General features: G+C 50.5%; 1 protein-coding gene across 2 annotated transcripts in view; it reads right to left on the reverse strand.

Moving 5' to 3' along the window:
* Positions 1-20,718, reverse strand: part of Rusc2 (RUN and SH3 domain containing 2) — a 49,013-nt gene that overhangs the window by 9,340 nt on the left and 18,955 nt on the right. Inside the window, exons 1-2 of one of the 2 annotated variants that reach the window (XM_057790265.1) lie at positions 11,958-12,251; positions 1,349-3,424 (exon numbers count right to left, since the gene is read on the reverse strand). In XM_057790265.1, the coding sequence (XP_057646248.1) occupies positions 1,349-3,356 (2,008 nt within the window). In that variant the 5' untranslated portion in view covers positions 3,357-3,424; positions 11,958-12,251. Of the gene's footprint in view, positions 1-1,348; positions 3,425-11,957; positions 12,252-20,718 lie in introns of those variants that run through there. The other variant, XM_057790264.1, reaches the window with a different exon arrangement.

The raw sequence follows: 20,718 nt of genomic DNA on the forward strand, positions 1-20,718 counted from the left end.
AGGGAGTTCACTGAGGTTGCTGAGCGTGGACTCTTAAGTGCCTATACCTGCCTGGCCATCTCACTGGCCCAATCTTGAACTACTGACTCTCTCGTCTTCACTTCCTGAATGCTAGAATTGCAGGATGTGCCCATCAAGTCCAGTCACATCCCCGACTGACCGTTAGGGTTGCTCTGCTTAGCCTTTAAATCACATTCTGGTCAGACTCTCTTCCTGTTTACTTGGCAAGTCCACACATTCTTCCTGGACAATCAGTTTTAACTGCCACCCCACCCCCACTTCGCCTTGCCCCGCCCAAGGTCTTACTGTGGAGCCCCAGCTGGGCTGTCACTAAGTAGAAATCGCAGAGGTTCACTACCACTCAGGTCAGCAGTCTCTCCTGTCAGGAAGGCGCTTCACACCTTCCACCCAAACCACCAAGGATCTTTCTAGAAGTGCAAGTCAAAACGTGCCATTAAGCAAACAGAAAACCAAACCAACAGTAACAACACAGTCGCTCTGATGCCAACCCTTGTGGGGCTCTCCCCATCCTAGTGGTTATGCTGAATCAGTCTAGTGCAGTTCCTGGAAAGAATCAGATTCCGAGCAAATACAAAATCTAACCCTAACCTTTCTTCCAGACGGAGCTTCAGTGTAAACCGTTCAGTCCTCCCAATCCGCCAGTCTTAACTGCACTGCTCCGGGTGACTCAAACCTTACACGGCCACCTTGGTACCTGAGTGGCCGCCTTTTGTTTCTGTCCCTCATTGAAACCCCTCCAGGTCGGGTTACCTCGCTAGCACCCCAGGACAGACCGGGGTATACACAATTACTTGAACCTCCAGGACAGACTGGGGTATAAGCAATTACTTGAAATGCAATCGATAATGAAGGGACTGGCTTAGGGAGCTGAAAGGTCAGGGCAACGGTCAGTTCTGAGGTTTCCGTTTTCTTTTTCTTAAAGAGGAAGATCTCACCTGCTGCCCATGCTAGCTGGCCTCAAGCAATTCTCCTGCCTCAGTTTCCAGAGGCACATGCCACGTCAGGCTCTAAGTGCAGGGCTGCCATTAATGATCAAAGAACTGACTTCACTGTTTTCCACTGCGGTCTCCCTGCAGGACATGTCCCTAAGCTGCCCCAAGCACTGTAAGTCCCTATGTGTCTAACTGGCTACATGCCTTGCCTGTTAGCAATTCCACTTCTGGTTTAAGGGCCTGTACTTCAGCTTCAGGGTTTCCCAGGGTACCAGACTCCAAGTCCCAGTGACCCATCTATTTGGTATTCTCTTCTTCCTGTCTCCACCCCCAGGGAACGAGGTCCAGGCTGGTATAGAGTGGATGCATAGCCTGGCGTTGTCCGAGTTCCTTACCGTCAGCTCTAGCTCTTGCATCCCTCTGGGTATGGCTGTTGGCTGGACCTGGGAGAGCAGGTCCGGGATCCATCAGTTGGGCCAAGGGGTCCTGTCCAGCAGCTCTGAGGTTAGGAAGTGGCATCTCGCTGGACTGGGCACCCTGACAAAGCTGGGTGGACCAGGGTTCTGGGCCAAGGAGGTCCAGGCTTGGCCCCAAGGGCATGGCTGGCAGACTGTGGCTGCATCGAGTGCCTTCATCAAGTGGGCCCGCCCTGTCGTGCTGGGCTTCCTGGATGGGCGAGAAGTCCTGGGAGGAGTCTCCAACGCTCACCCGAAGTGGTGGCGAGCCAGAGCCTGGTGCCGTTTTCTTCCGGCCTTTGGCCAATTCAGCAAAAGAGGTAACCCTCCTGGGTGGGGAAGCAGGCCCAGCTAAGGCTGCAGGGCCCTCACTTAAGCGTACTGGGCAACTTAGCATGCGCTCCAGCGAGCCCAGGCGGACAGTGGGGCTGCGCTCCAGACTCCGGTCATAGCTTCGAGAGCGCTGCCGGCCGGTGCTTAGGTTGGGGGGTGAAGTATTTGTGTACACTTGCCCTTCGAGTACAGTGGGGCCCATGGCAGTTGCTGCTTCCGTCGAGGAAGCCACTCCTCCTTGTTCCTCGGGCAGGATGTCTGGCTTCTGGAAGAGGTAATACTCAGAGGGCTGGCTGGGGTCTGGTTCCGAGCCAGGGCCTGGTGGAGGGCTGATCTTGGTGTGTTCTTCAGAGCAGCTGGTGATGGAAGAGCCAGCCGGGCTTGGGGAGGACTGCGAGGACAGGTCACAGGTGACAAGTTTATAGTAATTTTGTGTGGCCACCACAAGGCGGGCCTGGCTCTGGAAGCAGGCTGTGAGGTCAGCCACAGCCGGGCAGGGCTCACAGTGTGGGCGGTAGGAATTGCAGTTGGCATCGAGCTCGGGGGACGAGGCATGAGGACAACCACAGCCCTCCTCCCTGTCCCCAGTCTCGGGGTGGTGGGACTCACACGACATTTTTGACTCAGCTGGGGAGGGCTGCAGGTCCAGGTAAAAGGCTCCAGGGTCGGACTGGCTGCAGAAGGAAGAGTCGCTGCAGGACTGAGGGACAGAGTTGAGGGTGGCACGGGAGCTGCCGTGCGTCTTGTTGTAGAGGGTGCTGAAGGTGACTAGCACACCGTCTGAACTGTTGCAGGAGGAGTCACTGACGTAGCCCATGGACTGGTCGGCGGCCTCGGACTGACTGGACGCGCTGCTGTAGTGGCAGTGCTGAGCCCCCGAGCCGGAGCGCCCAGGGTTTCTCGGGGATTCGTCTGAACTGAGCTTCCACTCTTGTTCAAAGGAAAAGGCAGAGGTATCACTGGCTCCCTCTCCGCTGCCACTCCCACCGGGTCCCCCACACTCGTCCAGCTCCATGGTCTCAGAGTCCAGCTCTGGCTGGAAGCAGGGGCTGGTGCTGCCCTGCTGGGTCCCCAAGGCTGCTGCTGGCTCTTGTTCCTGCCCCTCCACCACGCCAGGCCGACCGCGTGTTGCACCCCACGGCCTGCGCAGGCCAGGGCCCGACGATGGCAGCTGGAAAGAAGACAGATGGAAGGTGGGCTGGCTGGCGCTGTGCAGGTGGAAGGACTGCTGGGTGGCACTCTCTCCAGGGTTGTCGTCACACAGGTCACCAAGTCCTGTTTCACCCACACCTTCCTGCACCAAGAAGGGATTGTGTCGTTTGGAAGCTCCAGGGCCGCGGCCATCCCGACCCCTACTCTTGATGCTGTCTGAAGACCGTGTAGATGCCCCCGGGGCAGAGTGCAGGCTGTTGTATAGCAGGGAGTCAGCTTGTCCCAGGCCCAGCGCAGGAGGGCAGAAGGGCTGGGGTCTTGTGCTCCCACTGCCTCCGCTTGCCACCCCGCAGCCCTGCCTGTCTGGGACTTGACAGTGCACTAAAGGGATATGGTGGACGATGAGGGTCTCTCCAGTCAGCTTAGGGGGGCTATCCATTCTGGAAAGTTCCAACAAGGGCATCAACAGCACCAGACACTGCCTTGGGAGCCCAGTGGGGCAGCACACATTTCATCAGGAGAGCTTGGCACCTGGAGAGAGGAAGAGAAAGGGAACCTAACGTCACCTCCCTGGACATCAGGGACAGGCCCTTCCCCAGGTTATTTTCAGATGAACGAGAGTCCAAGAAGAATGAAGGCTCTGGGTCAGGTAGGTTCTGACAGCCCAGGCCCAACAACAGAGAGGGCACTGCCACAGACTCTGCCTTGCGCGGGTCTAAGGTCACCGTGTGTTCAACTGCAACAAAAGGCCGGGCCTCTTTTAATGACACATATGAAGGTATGGGGAACTCAGGGACAACATGTTCCTCCCTCTTTATGAAAAAATTTCCTTTATTTAGTTAGAGAGGGTGTGTGGTTGTGTGTGTGTGCCACAGCATGTGTGTGGAGGCAGAGGACAACCTGTGGAAGTCTGTTCTCTCCTTCTACCATGTGAACTCAGGGAGTGGACTCATAGGAAGTGTCTTTACCAGCTGAGACCTCTCAGAGTTCCCATTCTCTTCTAAGCAGTAAATATCGACAAATCACACAGACACACACACACACACACACAGATACACACATACACATAAACACTCACAAATATACACGCATACATGGACAGGCATAGATGTACACACAGACACACAGACACACATGGACATAGACACACACATGCACGTACACACAGACACATGCACAGAGACAGAGACATGATGTGGGATTCCCCTCTGTATACTGTGAATATATATATTTTTTTACTACCATTGGTTAATAAAAGAAGCTGCTTCAGCCTATAGCAGGGCAGAATATAGCCAGGCTGGAAGAGATCTATAAAAAGAGAGTAGGCGGAGTCAGAAGCTGCCAGAGGAGAAATATATGAGCTACCAGCTGGAACCTTTCTAGTAAGCCAAAAGCCTCATGGTAATATATAAAATAACAGAAATGGGTTAATTTAAGATGTAAGAGCTAGCTAGAAATATGCTTAAGCTATTGGCCAAATAGTATTATAATTAATATAGTTTCAGTTTATAGTCGGGTGGTGGTGACACACACCTTTAAACCCAGCACCTGGGAGGCAGAGGTAGGCGGATCTCTGTGAGTTCGAGATCAGCCTGGTCTACAAGAGCTAGTGCCAGGACAGGTTCAAAACTACAGCGAAACTTTGTCTCCAAAAACAAAACAAATGTGTGTGTGTGTGTGTGTGTGTATAATTTCAGTATGATTATTTTGGGTCTGGGCAGCCAGGAAATGAACAAACAGCATCCAACAGAGACAGGCATGTACACTCATTCACACACACACAGACTCACAGACACATATGCACACACAGAACAGAGACATACATACACATGTAGACACATAGATACACATATGCACACACACAGACATAAGACACACACATATGCACACACAGATATTTGCACATAGAGAATACGCATACACATGTAGACACACAGACATATGCACAGACATACAGACACGCACACACAGAGATACACATATACATGCACACACAGATACACACACATGGACACATATATGCACACATACAGACACACGTACACACAGATATACACACGTAGATAAACATGCATACACATGGACACACATATGCACACACAGAGATATACACACATGTAGACACACACATACACATGGACACATATATGCATACATACAGAAATACGTACACACAGAGATATACACACATGTAGATACACACGCATACACGCGGATACACATATGCACACAGACATGCACGCACACACAGACATATGCACACCTGCACACAAGGTGGAGGGGTGACATGACTGAGAACACCATGCAGGATGTCTGGAGAGCACAAGGCACCGAGAAAAGGACAGCAATGGCTGCACGGCTACAGCATACAAGTTTACACGGAGGAGGAAAACTGGACAGACATCACATGCTCACAGAAATCAGTGGTATTTTACATCTACCCCCGCTGCACCAGCCAACCACACTCTTACACCACACCTGGAACGCATGAGCCTCATCCAGTCTCGATGCTTGTTTAGGCCAGCGTTTAGAACCTTCAAAGTGCCCCAACTGGCTCTGCTGTCGCAGAGCACATCACTATTGGGGATCCCCTGGAGTCTCCTCTAGCCAAGTTTTACCTCTGATAAGTTAACGTTCCTTTGGTGGTGAGGTCTCTGGTCTCTTGGCCACCCTATGGAAGAATGACCTCTCAAACTCTGTCCTGAGCTGTCGGATTCAGGCCCTCTCTCCTAGACTCCCCATGTCTCATTTCTTCTGATCCATTCATCTCTCTTCTCTCCCTTCTGATTCCTATTTCCCCTTTGGTATTCTGGCTCTAAATCCCTTGTTTACTTTCTCTTACTTAATCATTTAACTGAACCCTTGATGCCACCATTATCTTAAATTTTAACTAATTTAGACCAAAGGGCCAAGCTCTTCATGTGGAAGTGAGGGCATAAAGAAAACTAATCAAAGAGACACGCCAATGACCAATAACTATATGCACAAGGGACAATTATAGAAAGTTTTAATTAAATATGATTATATATTAAATTATGTATGTTAAATCACATTAAAATGAAGACTTCTGAGAGGAACTCTCCTGTATTGGATTTGTAAGCCCTATTGTGTTGAGTACAATCATCAAATGGATGTGGAGAAGCAAAAACTAGAGAAGGCAAACTAAGTTACAAGATTAAGAGTTATAGAAAAAATAAGAATAAAAAAATCTTTTTTTGAGACAGGGTCTCATGTATTACAGGCTGGCCTCCAAATCCATATCTAGCCAAGGATGACCTTGAATTCCTGGTCTTACTGCCTCCACTGTCCATGTGCTGGGATTATAAGCAGGTACCACCATGCCCAGTTTCTATGGTGCTAAGGCCTTTACCCAGGTCTTCATGGATGCTAAGCAAGCATGACCACCTGGTCAGAGACCAGAACAGGAAACCAACTGACGGAAGGTAGGTTAGGAATCTGTAAGGGCTGGCAGATGGGAAGCAACTGCTTCATGGCAAAGGGGGGTCTCTGTGGGGTGATGAAAGTATGTTGCTATCAGACAGTGGTAATGGTTACACATTATATAGTGGTGAACATACTGGTGTGGTGGTTTGAAAAAAATGCCCCCGAAAGGGGGTGGCACCATTAGGAGGTGTGGCTTTGTTGGAGGGAGCATGTTACTGTGGAGGCCGGCTTTGAGGTCTCCTGTATGCTTAAGCCACACCCAGTGTCTCAGTTCACTTCCTGTTGCCTGCAGATCAAGATGTAGGACTCTTGGCTCCTTCTCCAGCACCATGTCTGTCTGTGCACTGCCATGTTCCTCCATGATGATAATGGACTGAATCTCTGAACTGCACACCACCCAATTAAATATTTTCCTTTATAAGAGTTGTTGTGGTCATGGTATTGCTTCACAGCAATAAAAACCCCAACTAAGACTGACGTGGGATTCCCCTTTGTATGCTGTGATTACCATTGGTTAAATAAAGAAACTGCTTTGAGCCTATAGCAGAGCAGGGCAGAACAGAGCTAGGTGGGGAAAACTAAACTGAATGCTGGGAGGAGGAAGGCAGAGTTAGAGAGAGGTCATATAACCCTACCATAAGCCACAGTCTCGTGGAGATACACAGATTAATGGAGATGGGTTAAGATATTAGTTAGCCAGAATATGCTTAAGCTATTGACCAAACAGTTTTACAAATAATATGGTTTTTGTGTGATTATTTCAGGGCTGAGAAGCTGGGGAAAAACAAACAAGCCAGCTCTCTAAAACAAATAAGACAACTGGTATATGAATTGTATCTCAATAAGGACATTCTAGGCTTATCAAGGCTACATTGCAAAATCTTGTCTCAAAAAAGCAAAATAAAAAACAAAAGACAGTCGGGTGGTGGTGGCACATGCCTTTAATCCCAGCACTCAGGAGGCAGAGGCAGGTGGATCTCTGTGAGTTTGAGGCCAGCCTGGTCTACAAGAGCTAGTTCCAGGACAGGCTCCAAAGCTACAGAGAAACCCTGTATTGAAAAACGAAACCAAACAAAACAAAACCCACAGAAGATTAGGATTCATGAAGAGGAGTGAGGAAGAAATGATGCTGCAGAGGAGAGATGGGGACAGAGGGACTGGGAAGGCGGAGGGGGTTGGGCACGTGCAGAAATAGGTGAGAACAAGACAGGGAATGGGGAACAATTGCTTAACAGCATTTTGGGGAATAATGAAGAGGACTTTTTAGGATGTTCTGATATGAGAGACACGACACAGTTTTCTCTTTACTTCTTTCTTCCTATCTCCATATATATATACATACATATATATATATACACACACACATATAATATAGAGATATATACACACATACATATATATACACACAACAAATATATATACAAAATTATTTTGGGTCACATGTTCATCTGTATGCTATAAGGATAACAAAGATTAAATGTTGGGACTACTCTAAAATTCCAATAATCGTCAATTAAAAAGTATAAAGCCAGGTGTAGTGTACACTTTTAATCAGGCCCTGCCAGGGCTACAGAGTGAAACCCTGCCCACCCCCAAATGTGTCTGTATGTGTGCGTGCATGCGTGATTAAAACAATCCTGTGTTACTAGCTGCGTATGGTGGTGTCCTGTGGCTCCAGCTACTCAGAACACAAAGGAATTTCTCCAACCCAGGATTCGGAGCCAGATTGGGCAATACAGTGAGACCATGGCTTAAGACAATCATAATGTAGAAATATGAGCACTGACTTAAAGGGGAAAAAGAAATGTATATACTATGGTGTTATTCTAAGTTATTTTTATGTTTATATGAATGGAAGAAAATTTGAAACACACAACCAAGTATTTACAGTGCTGACCTCTGTTGACTAATTCTGGATGGTTCATCTGCATATCTAGTTTGTGTATAGTAAATACACACCACGTACATAAATAATAGTTTCTCTGAGGAGAAAGTTTCTCCTTATATATATTAGATTTCGCCCTAGGACCCAGGCTATAATCCCTGGGCTGGACTAAGAAGTGCATGGATACAGAGCAACAACTTTAAGGGTGCCTCTGGGATACAACCATCAATGATCTTCAGTGGGAGCTTCTCCCCACTGTAAGGCACCCAATTTACAAGAGACATTTACAAGTAAACACATAATTAAGAAAGGAAGGCACCTTTAATCCCAGCACTCCAGAGGCAGAGGCGGGCGGATCTCTGTGAGTTCGAGACCAGCCTGGTCTACAAGAGCTAGTTCCAGGACAGGCTCCAAAACAACAGAGAAACCCTGTCTCAAGAAAACAAAACAAAACAAAAAAACAAAACAAAAGAAAGGAAGGAAGGAAGGGAGGAAAGGAGGAAGGTAGGTCAGGCATGGTAGCACACACCTTTAAGCCCAGCACTTGGGAGACAGACGCAGGTGGATCTCTGTGAGTTTCAGGCCAGCCTGCCTGGTCTACAGAGTGAGATCCTTCTAAACAAACAATTTATTATTCTAGTCTTCCAGACTGTTTGTAGAACACATATACATTTATGTGGAAGAACAAACTCTCAGACAGAGTCTAAGAAATGAACCCTTTGACCAGGAACACAGCAAGTACACTTGGGAGGGTACAAGCAGAAAGCACAAGGACACTTTTGTTTTGGATCTCTAAGTGTTAAGTCTGTTTTAAGAGTGGTGACGGGTGTGTGTGTGTGTGTGTGTGTGTGTGTGTGTGTATGTGTGTAGCTCAGGCTGGCCCTGTCACCACCTACTGGGAGCTGAGATTAAAGGAGCATGTCCCCAAACCTGGCACCCCTTCAAATTCTCACAGAACACTTTGCTTAGGTTGTGCCGGGGACTAAACCAAGGCCCTAAGGAAGGCAGACCAACATCATCACCGACACATCCCTGGCTGTACAGAGCACTTTAAACTGGAATATTGCAGCTCACTGGTGGTCACAAAGATCAAAGACAGCAGGGCCACATTTTAAAAAATAAGGAAGTTCGGTCTAGTGGTACAGATACCTGGCGGGATTTCTAGTTCAAGGCTACCTGGGGTACCACGTGAGTTCAAGGCAGACTACACAGCACACAGTCTTGCAAAACTCTATTTCAAAATAAAAAGTAAAAAAGAGGGGGAGCAGAGAGATGACTTGGTGGTCAAGAAAATGCTTGTTGTTGTTGCAGAGGGCCCAGGTTCAGTTCCCAGCACCGACATGGTAGCTCGCAACCAACCCAAATTGCAGTCCCAGGGGATCCGACTCTCTCCTTTGACCTCTGTGGGTACCAGGCACACGGTACACATACATACATACATACATACATACATACATACATACATACATACATACATGCAGGCACAACACTCACACACATAAATACTTTTTAAAGTAGAGAGGCATGGAGATAACACTCAGTGCCAGAGTGCTCTGCAGAAAGCAAACAACACAATTAAGACAGGATCCAGGAACCCCGACTTTTGAACATTTTGAAAAATCAGTTGAGAATGAAAGGAGAGCCAGGAGTGGTGATGACGCACACCTATAATCCCAACAGGTGGGGGGCAGGAAGGTGGGTTAGGAGTTCAAGGCCAGCTGCAGCTATATAGTCAGTTCAAGCTAACCTGGGCTACACGAGACTCTGACTCAAACACAAAGAGGAACAATGTAATGAGGTTTGTGGCTGTGCTTCAAACACCACGGAAACCATGAATGAGCATCTCTGGGAGGGTTGTGCTTTTCAGAGACTCAGAGACGGAGGCGGAGGACGTTCTTACAGAAGATGAACATTCTAGCTATACCTAGCTGGGTAGAGAGTGGAGATGTGGAACTTAGATCTCCAGACTCAGGGAAAGCGTCTGTGAGCCCGTCCCTGGGGTGTCTCATGATCTAGCTTAGCACATGCTGTTAGGGTGGTTGTTCACTGCGCCTCACATAAGAGGTGCACACATGTCGTCTCCGGTTCCATCCTAACATCCCCAGACAGGGATAACCATTCTCATTGGGAGCATTCTTTATTTTATTTAACTTTTTTTCAAGACAGGGTTTCTCTGTGTAGCCCTGACTGTCCTGGCCTCGCCCTGTAGACCAGGCTGGTCTTGAACCCAGAGATCCGCCTGCCTCTGCCTCCTGAGTGCTGGGACTAAAGGCGTCGGCCACCACCACGCCTGGCAAGTTTTTGAGGGGGGGGTGTCTCACTTTGTAGCTCTGACTGACCGGCCTGGAACTTGTTATCTAGACCAGGCTGACCTCAAACAGAACCTCACTACTCCAGCCTCTGTCTCCTGAGACTGGAGGAAACCAAGGCCTCAGGGCAGAAGTAGTTTCGCCACGGTTAGTTCCACAGTCACAGCCACGCAGTTTAAATGGAATCCAGGCCTGGCTAGTCCAGTTCTCAAGGACGTCTACAACTCAGTCTCAAGCACTTGAGGTCATGCCCTCTTCCTAGAGTTCTCTCCTTTACCCACGTCTGCTTCCTACTGCCCTGGATAGGCTCTCACTTTGGAGTCCACTCATATAGGAACTATCACCTGCTCTGAACCCACAGCCCCTTTCATGCTGACATCCCCACGTTCTCACAACACTGGCCAAGCCTGTTTCCTGTCGTTCACAGCGCAGTTCCCAGGCTGCCTCATCCTGCCCCCGTCGCAGCTCCCACATCCCTGTCCTTGCTCTGAGCTTACATTCCTCAACACTTCCTAGGAACTACCACTCTCCCACTGTGCTCCCAGACTGATTATTTATACACTGCAGAAGCCCCAGATGATGGGAACAGAATCTAAGGAGCTCTACCTGATTGGCAACAGGCCACCGTGGACAAGAGAACTCCAGAAGAAGGTTCCTGTCAGTGCCCATCTGCATCCTTCTGTTGGCCACTAGTTCCTTGTTTTTTGGTTTCTTCAGAGCCAGCAGGGAGGGCAAAGGCAGGCACAGCTATTCTTTAGTAATCTGACCTTGACCTGAGGTCCTGCTGGGTGCTGTGGGACTGACGAGTCTCCTGGACTGGGCCTTCCCCAGGGCAGCGTGGTGGATCTGAGAGTATCAGTTCAGCTTATGCCTAGGTCTCTTCCTGCTAGCTAGTGGCTCTGTAGAAGGCTGAGTGTGACCAGCCAGGTCCCTCTCTCCATGCACTGGGAGACATTTTAGACAACATTCCTTCCTATGGCATCCAAACCTGGAGTGTGGCGGCTTCTCCAGCAGAGCAAGGTATGTGTCTATGTGCATACGTGTGTGTGTGTGTGTGTGTGTGTGCGCGCGAGGCAAAGCCACCAGCCTTTTGGGAAAGGATGTGTGGACCCTGCATTGTTTCCAGCATTCACTTACGATAGCTGTGGAGGTGTCTCCACCCGCCCAGCCTTTGTGTACAGATCTGACCCCTTCATTCTGACAACTGCAGCTATAGCACTTCATTAGGGATACCCGAAAGGAAGAAAAAGATCTTGTTCCGATCAAATAGCACAAATAGCATTAGCTCAAGTCTCTCCTCTCCCCCGCCCATGCATGCAGAAATGAGTTTGTGGCTGCATGCTGCCACTGTCCCTTTCGAGAGACAGATGCTAACGTGAGCCTGCCTCTGCCTAGCTGCGAGCCCCCTCCCCTACCAGAGCCATACCTTTGCCAGGAGCCTCAAGCTGGACCTGGTGACTCCCGCCAAGATGAATCACTGGTCCCCACGGCCGCGCAGGGGAATCGGGCTGATTTTCTAAGATCTGCTTTCTGCTATTACAATGGCATCCTAGGTAATGCAGAGAGGCTGCGCAATCTCAGCCTGTCTTCTCGCAGCGGCTACTGCCACGGCTGCTGGGCTGCGGTGACGTCGCTACCAAGGGGGAGGGAAAGGAGCAGGCAAGCCCACAGTGCAGCCATTCAGCTTCCCGGTCGGTTCCAGAGGCTGCTTAGCCCGGGGGGAGGGGGGAGTAGAGACAGAAGTCAGCCACAGAGGGCAGTAGGTGCTGGAAGATGGAGACTTTCCAGACGGCAGCAAAAAATGGTGAGAGCTGGGCCAAGCTTCTCTCCAGGCTCCGTGTTGGGAGAAGTCTGGGCAGAGCCCGGGAGCTCGCTTCCTTCCTTCCTTCCTTCCTTCCCCTCTCAGGCCGCCCTTTTTAGCCCCTCCCTCTCTTTCCTTCTACTGTGAATGATTTGTTTTCCACCTTTTTCTTTTAGTAAGGCTTGCAGCTGGGTTAGGGTGGAGGGGATTTTGGAAGCCCTACCCAAAGGCTATGAGAAAACGAAATAAACCCAAACCCCCCAACCACCTATTCTCATGCCACCAACAAAACAGCAGCCGCCTTTCTTGAAGCCGGGTCTTAGTCAGGGCTCCCGTACACAGGGGGGCTCTGTTCACAAAAGCACTGGCCCTGCAGGAGGCTTCCCTAGCAGGGGGGCAGTGCTTACAGCCAAGGTGGGGTCCAGCTGTCTTCAGAGGGTCTAAGAGCTGACACAGAGGAGGGCCTGTCACATCAGTGTTTGGGGTCCAGGGGGCTTGTAAGGGGAGAGAATCCCGTTAACCAGGGGGAGCCTGCAGAAAGCTCCTCCAGAGAAAGGGAGGCAATGGAAAGAGGCTGATTTCTCTCAGATCAGAGAAAAATTTCTGCTCTGTCTATAGACCCAGTGAAGCCTCCATCTCTTCCTCGCTCAGGTTCTCGGCCAGTCTGAGAATAAATGAGCCTTAGTGGCCCACACCTGAGCCCGGAGAAGGGCAAGCCGAGCGCCATCTCTGTCCACTCTGCTCAGTGATGCATCCTTCAGAACAGCAGCTTTCAGCCCAGAGATGGACAGGGGTGGGGTGGGGGTGGCGGGCAGAGCCAGCCTGGTTTACCTACCTAATTCCAGGGTGCCCAGAACTGTGCAGAGAGAGACCCTGTCTCTAAAGACCCAACAACCAACAACCAAACAGCGGCTCTTAGGGTGGGCTTGGTGGCTGCCAAGCCCCAGTCCTGCCCATTTGATTTTCCCTCTCAACTGTTTTCCTTTCTCCTTTCCCCACCTTCCAGAAGTGGGGGCTGAACCGAAGGCTTTGTGTGTGTCAGGCAAGCTCTGTATTCCAGCCTCCTCCCGAGAATTTCTACTCCCCAGCTGATGGAATCTGTGGATGTAGAACCCATGGGAAGGAGGGCCGGCCATGCTGTCGTCACTCCATGGTGAGGACTGGAGACAACATGGGTCTGGGTGCTAACTCTCTTTTCCTTTCCCTTGGCTTTCTGGAGGCAGTGTCTTGATATGTGTCCCTCAGACAGGTCTTCAACTCGCTGTGTAGTCAAGGTTGGTCTCAAACTTGTGGCCATCCTCTGTCTTGTCAGGAGCCATATCCCCCTAAAATTTACAGGAAGCACCGCTGTGAGGAGTTTTGCGGAGGGCTTCACTTCCCAATCGTATTGAGAATAGTTTTATTGACCAAGCCTATCCCACACCCAAATTAACTGTTAATAGAGAGCTATCTGTTAACGGAACCTGCCTCACATTCCAAACTATCTAGAGAACTAGGTGGGTCAACTTGTGACTTCCTGACCAAGGAATCGTGACCTGACCTATCGTAACCTCTTGGCCTACGTGACGGGCATGGACCACGTGGCAAGACCCCGTGCCCCAGCCCCCCAAGCTCCTCATCCAGGGGCTATATAAGCTGCAACCATGACTCTAATAATCGGAGGCTTCGACAAATCTGCCTAACCTCCTTCCCCTTATCGGCCTATGTCTTTCAGGTGGTGCCTCTCCGTGACCCTGGAATAACTGACCAGCCAGGCGGGTTACAGACCCTAGACAGAGTAACCCGTCAAGGCGGTCGACACTGTCTCACCCTCCTGAGTGCTGGGATCACAGGTACATGCTATGACACTATCTCTTTCCTTTCCTTGCTGCTTCCACGCTTCATGAGACCTGTGAATCTCCTGACTCCATACTGAACTGACCGGATGACAGAGACACAAAGTGGCTGAAGACCCATCTCCACCCTTGACCTGCTGAGGAACAGCAGTCTCTGAGCCCACAAAATAGGGAACGACGGAGAAGGGAAGGAAGGAGAGAGGGAGGAATTCACAACTTAAAGCCATGACTGGTCCTCTCAGGAGGGCTGTAGGTTAAGCGACGCCATCTGTGATCAGATGCACGGAGTGCTAGCTGATTCCTGCAGGAGCTCTAGGCCCAGGGTATGGCCCTGATACCCCTGTGAGGCCACGTCGAGCACTGTCTGGCAGGACTGGCGACAGCTCTCACATGTTCAGGGCATCCTTTACCCCAGCACACCACAGACCACAGTGTCACCACTTCCTAACCTCACTGCACGCCTGGTGCCGGTGAAGGCCGGAGGTGTGGGATCTCCTAAAACTGCTGCGTGGATGGTGGGAATTGAACTCAGGTCCCCTGGAGAGCAGCTGGAGCTTTTAACCCTGAGCCGTCTCTCCAGCCCCTAATGTTTCCTTCTCAACTTTAATCCAGAGCTAAGGAATGCTAGACTTCTGAGGACAGCCCCTAACACAACAAGGAGCCAGGTGTAGTGGTCCTAGCATTTGGGAGGCTGAGGCAGGAAGGCTGTGTTTGTAGTCAGCCTGGATTACACGGCAGGACCCTGTCTAAAGGGACAGAGCAAGAGGACGATGTAATAGCACCTTTGACCCTGATCTCCCAACAATCACTCCACTGACCTTTCACCTCATAAGGGAGTGCTTTCGTTTGCGTTGCTCTAGGCAGGCATATCTGATGTCAGCCACAACCCATGTCTCACCCCATACAGGATGACTGAATCTAATCACAAAGATAAGAAATGCTTAATTAAAACAGGTCAGAATAAATTATGATAAACTCTACTCTGCACTCTTCTGATCTTGAAGCATCCTGAGGCAATTTTTCCTTTTACATTTATTTATTGGATGATGATTGATTGTGTGTGTGTGTGTATGCGTATGTGTGTGTGTACGCAAACATGCCACATACACATATGGAAGTCAGGGCACAACTTTTAGGAGTCAGTTCTCCTTTACCCTCACGTGAATTCCGGGAATTGAACTCAGGTTGGCAGGCTTGGTGGCAAGCCCCTTTACCCATGGAACCAACTCACTGCCCATCTGGAGACTCTTAAGATCTGAGTGTGCATGCTGTATGCATGTGTGTGCTGGGTTGGTGGGTACAAGCTCACATGTCACCAAGGCTAGCAAAACTAGCTAGTCTGGAAGCCCCAAGGACCTGCCCATTTCTGCATCCCCGCTGCCGGGATGACAGGCGTGTCCCTGGATCCAGTTTTTACAGGGGTGTTAAGGATCCAACTCATACCCTCATGTGTACAGGGCTAGTGCTTCCCTGACAGAGCCACCGTCCAGCCTTCAGGAGCACATTGTGAGTATCTATGGGACTGCCTTGTGCTAGAGATGTCGGAAAGGGGCCCAGTTTGAGATCATGGTCGCTATGCCTTGCAGGGGGCAGGGCAGCACTATGCTGGGGAACATGATACAATTGGATTTTAATTGTATTCCCCAAGCCTTAATACACAAAACAGGTTTGCTCTGGTTGAAGACGGGACGCTAAACCCCCATGCTCCCCAACTTCCTTTTCCCACTGTGGGGAGTCTAAATAGAATTCAAAGGGATCCTACCATTTAAAGAAAAACATTCCAGAAACATCAGGGCAAAGGTAAAGATAGGCCCAAACATGGTTTGCTGAGGCTTGAGAGTATGAAGAGTGAGATGAACGACTAAAGAAGTCACCTATGGGGCTGGGGAGGTGACTCGGTGAAGCTGCCGCGCAAGCTCCAGGGCCTGAATTCAGGTCCGTAAAAGGCTGGGCATGATGGCAGCATGCCTGTAATTCCCGAGCCAGGGAAGGAGGAGGACCCTGGGGCTTGCTGGACAGTCTAGCCTCATAGGTGAACTCCAGGTTCAGTGGAAAACCCTGTCTCAAAACAGTAAGCTGAAGAAGTGACTGAGCAAGACACATGACGTGGATCTCTGGGCTCCGCACGTGTGTGCGCACACACAGAGACAGACACACACCCACAAATGTACACATACAAACGCATACAAAAATACTCAAAGAAACCACCTCTTTCTGCACGGCTCCTACATCACCTGTTAATGAAACAGCAGACTGGCTTTCCAGAGCAGAAATAAGCTTCATGCTGCCTGTGAATTTATGGGTGTTCTCTTGTAGAACCCCCTTCCCTGACTCTGGTTCTGGGCCTTCAGAGGCCCTGAGTACAGACAGAGGCGCAGCCTTCCCTAGAGGAAAGTACTTGTCCCTGAGATGCTCAGAGAATTTAGAGATTTAAGAACTGGCATTGATAGTGCATATCAGTAGCTGAGTAACAAGGAAAATAAACAAGCTGCCAGGTGCCCGAGCACACCTGGCTCTGGTCCTGGCCTCAACAAATGGAATGGAACCAACACCCACAAGGTCGTCTGACTTCCCTCTGGGCAGTGGAACTGCTCCTAGCTGAACAGGATACTGTTCTTAACTGGTTTCACGCTATTTTGGACTCTAAGCAAGGCCAGCCAGAATGCTGGGAGTGTTCTGGAAGGGCTGTCCCAGACACACCAGCTGCTTCCTTATTAGGCCTCCCTAATATAGTGTCCTCTTTCGAAGCACAGACGTTGTTCTGCTTTGGGCTCTTCGTGTGTGCTGCCTCTAACAATCAAAGGCAAGCCCTCTGCAGTGCTGGGACTAAAGGTGTGCACCGCCACCACCGGCAAGAATTGCTCTTCTTTATTTCACAAAAACCTGATAGTAAATTGAGCTTCGCTACAGGGTCTCTTTTTGCAGGAAAGGGATTACACCTAGGAAGACAATCTTTCCCGCTGGTCTAGCCTGGGTGCATTGCTTTCCCTTCTTAGCTCAGCTTCTAGCAACTGGTCATCTGGAGACCCCTTAGGGTTCCTTTCAGGTATAATCATAGAGTAAACCGAATCTAAAGTTCCTATGCAGGGTGTTAATGTCTAGCCTCCTTCCCGCCCTCTTCATTCCAGACTGTGCAGGCACACCCCTCAGGCTCAGAGGCCGGCTTGTAATGTCAGTCACGTCTCCAGAGATCAAGAGCCCGCTGCAAACCCTATTCCTTCTGTGGATATGCCACGTTAGAGGGAGAGGAGGACATCGGGGAACTTGGCAAGATTCAGGTCCTACCTTGACAAACAGCTCTTCAGAAGAAGGGGTGGAGAAGGCAGGCATCAACGAGGCCACAGGACAAAGTCTCCCAATGTCAGACGCAGGTGAAGTGAGAAAGCAAGAAACCACCAAGACTAGAGACAGGAATAGGGTGCTGAGGCCAGAGTGGCCTGCTTTGCTGAGAGGCAGTTTAAAGCACTGATTTGTGTGAGTAAGGCAGCTATATCAAACAAGGCCCCTCCACTGCTTCAACTGTCCAGTGTGGTCAACACCTTCCTTATCCTTTGGCAGTGCCTTCTGGCTCCTGGGATCTGGGAAGCACAGCCCCAGTGTTCCCTGCTCCCCCTCCTCCCAGACAGTGGACTGAAGCGTGCAGGCTGCCAGACTGCTGGCCAATAGGTTTGTCCAGAGCTGTAAATAAAAGGGCACATATGCGAGAGAAGTGGCTATGAGAAGAATCTAGATTGAATTACACAAACCAGTTGTGGGGCCAGGGTGGGGGAGGTGAGAGAGCAGAGGGAAGCTTTTCAAGGAAACCTCCAAGCGCGCCCCTGCCTCAGCGTGACTGCCATCACAGGCTTCTCTAGGGAACCCGGCTCATCTGGTCAGGCTCTCTGCAGTGGAAGCCCACCCTGGAAGTGCCTTATTTGCCAGTAGAGTTTAGACGGCTAGCTCTCCACGCTCGGGCAGAGCACTGGGACTTTGTAGGGGCAGCAAAGACTTTCTATGCACCAGTAATGGTGTTTGCTTTAGTTAAAAGACCAAGGTTAGCCTAAGTTATGTCTTGCTCACTTAAATAAACAATTTAACATGCAGGTGTGTGGCATCTGGCTTTGTCCTGAGGATTCAAGAGGTTAGGGTCTGTAATGCGCAGAGCAAGGATTTGGTGCTAAGATCAGTTCCCATCTGAGACACAGCCTGGAACTCTGGGAAACTCTGGGCTGTAAACTGCTGTGACGAGAATCAGAGTCTGTCATACCTGACATCAGTGCTCAGCAATGTCACTATTATTGCTCTGTCTCTGGCAGATGACCAGTGTTCTTGTTTCTTTTCTCCTCGCCCAGTTTCCAGAGAAATCTAAAGCCTTATGCCTGAGGTATTTGTGGGAAAATTATCTACCAGTCAGAGGACTGAGCGGGCTACTGATGCACGGCTGTAAACCCAGCACCACAGAGAGGCAGCCATCCTCGGCCACAGAGAGGCAGCCATCCTCGGCCACAGAGCAAGGTTGAGGCCCACCTAGACGGAGAGAGACACTGTCAAAACACAAACAGAGTCAAAGGGAATGGAAGGACAGTCATGTCCTTCCCTGCCTCCTTGAACTGGGCCTGGCGATCCTGTGTCCATCAGATCTACAATGGTAGCCTTCTGGAGTCTCAATCTACCTCCCAGAGCAAAGACACCACACTATTGCTAGTGTTACCTGCTGTAAGACATGTTCCCAGACTGAAAGTCCTTCTCCTGGGGCCCCAGCTCAGCTCCCAGTAGGTGAAGGGGAGGAACAGCCTGATCCTAAGATGGCAGGAGAGGGCTGCCCGGCTGGTGTATGCCCAATCACAGCTGCCTGTTTGGCCTACAGGCTAAAAATAGCAACCCTGCTGGTGATGGATTAAGACAGAACTGTACGAGGTGTTTATTTTTACACTCTGGCGTCAGTATCAAGTTCTACTGGTTACTGTCCGAATGTAGGGCAGCTTCCTGCCATAGGAGTGGCCCAGGCTTCTCCAGGTTGCTCAGCTGGGTTCAGAAGGTAGCAAGCTCTGGGAAAACAGTTCAGTGTTGACAGACAGGGGAGTGGAACAAGCAGACGCCAGGTGTCCAGGTGTCTAGTCCCAGATCTCTGTGATCACACAGCTTGAAGGTTGCTGCCCATAACATTCTCCTCAGTCGGGTAGGCCGCTTCCAGAAGAGCCAATGGCTGTTCCGGTCAGGACACGTGTATACATACACTTACAACCTGTTGTGTGGAATGATCTGAGCAAAGTCAAGGGAAGATTCCCACCCAGCATTCCCAAGCTTGGCCTTGTCACAAGTCGCAGACTGGCGCACTGAGTGCTGACAGAAAAAGAAATACTTGGGAGAGTATTGCAGAACACCTGACACAGAGAACAGGCCGAAACCGTCCTCAACTCCTTGCCGTTCCCAGCAGGAACATCATATTTCTTAGGGTTGCACCCCTACAGGACACAGCAGGCTAGAGGCACCCAAAAACTAGCTCTCTGACCAGAAGCCAGCGCCCACATCACCTCTTCCCAAAGGCCTGCAGAGTGGGGCCCAGTAACCGTGTACATACTGACCACAGCACGTGGGGCCCTGAGGCTGCTCCCATCACCTCCCTGCCTCCCTATAAGGCAGCTCCTGCCAGCCTTCTCCGCGGTCAGGCAGACAGTGCTGGGGAAAGCAGACAGCTGGGCAGCTCATGTAAACAGGAGGAGACAGGCCTAAGGAGGGGCTATTCCTCATGACAGCCTGCTGGAGAATGACAAAAATGTCCCACACATCAGGTAGGAATGCTGAAGTGCAAAAAACCAGGCGAGCCCAGAGTATCAAGGACTCCTTCACCTCCCTGCTGAGGCTGACTCATGGCCACAGCCACGTGAGTGGCACCAGGAGCCCGGGTGTGAACTCAGTCAATGCATTCTTTTTCTGTTACTCAAGGCTTATCTACCTGGTCATCATAACAACAATGCAGCCCCAGAGACAACCAGGTTTGATCACCAGTGATAAAGGTCTCGGAGCTCAGCTCCCTCTGGAAGCTGGCACCCTGGGACCATGGCAGGATGCCCGAGCACAGGGACACTGCTTTCATTCTTGCGTATCCCCTGACGTGCTGGGTCATAAGGGCAGGCTACCTGTCTTCACAAACTCCAGGCCTGCCACCTGCTAAAGGGTCTCTTCATAGTTATCATCCGCTGCTGAAGCAAGAACGGGAAATGGAAATGCTATGAAATACAGCATTTGGACCAGAGCATTTCAGAACTGTAATCAATGTGGCAGGTAGAGCACCGTGGCCCTTCCCGGCTCTCCCCCTTCTAGGTCACAGCGGCCATGCTGGAGAGTGGGTCTGAGCAACAGCTCCACAGAGGCCATGTTTTCCACTGATGTGCAAGAAAGAGGGTCCAAGGCAGTGCGGCAGGGACTCCTGCGCTCACCCTGCTCTGTGACAGGCTGACCCAGGACCCTGGGTGGAGGCTGAGCTCCACATGATGCGGTCGGCAGCAGGATCTCCTGGACTCAGTTTAAAAGGCCCCGGGAGGCGACAGGAAGGGAGGACTGAGCGCCAG

The sequence above is a fragment of the Chionomys nivalis genome, chromosome 16 (genome assembly GCF_950005125.1).
Source record: "Chionomys nivalis chromosome 16, mChiNiv1.1, whole genome shotgun sequence".
NCBI lineage: Eukaryota > Metazoa > Chordata > Mammalia > Rodentia > Cricetidae > Chionomys > Chionomys nivalis.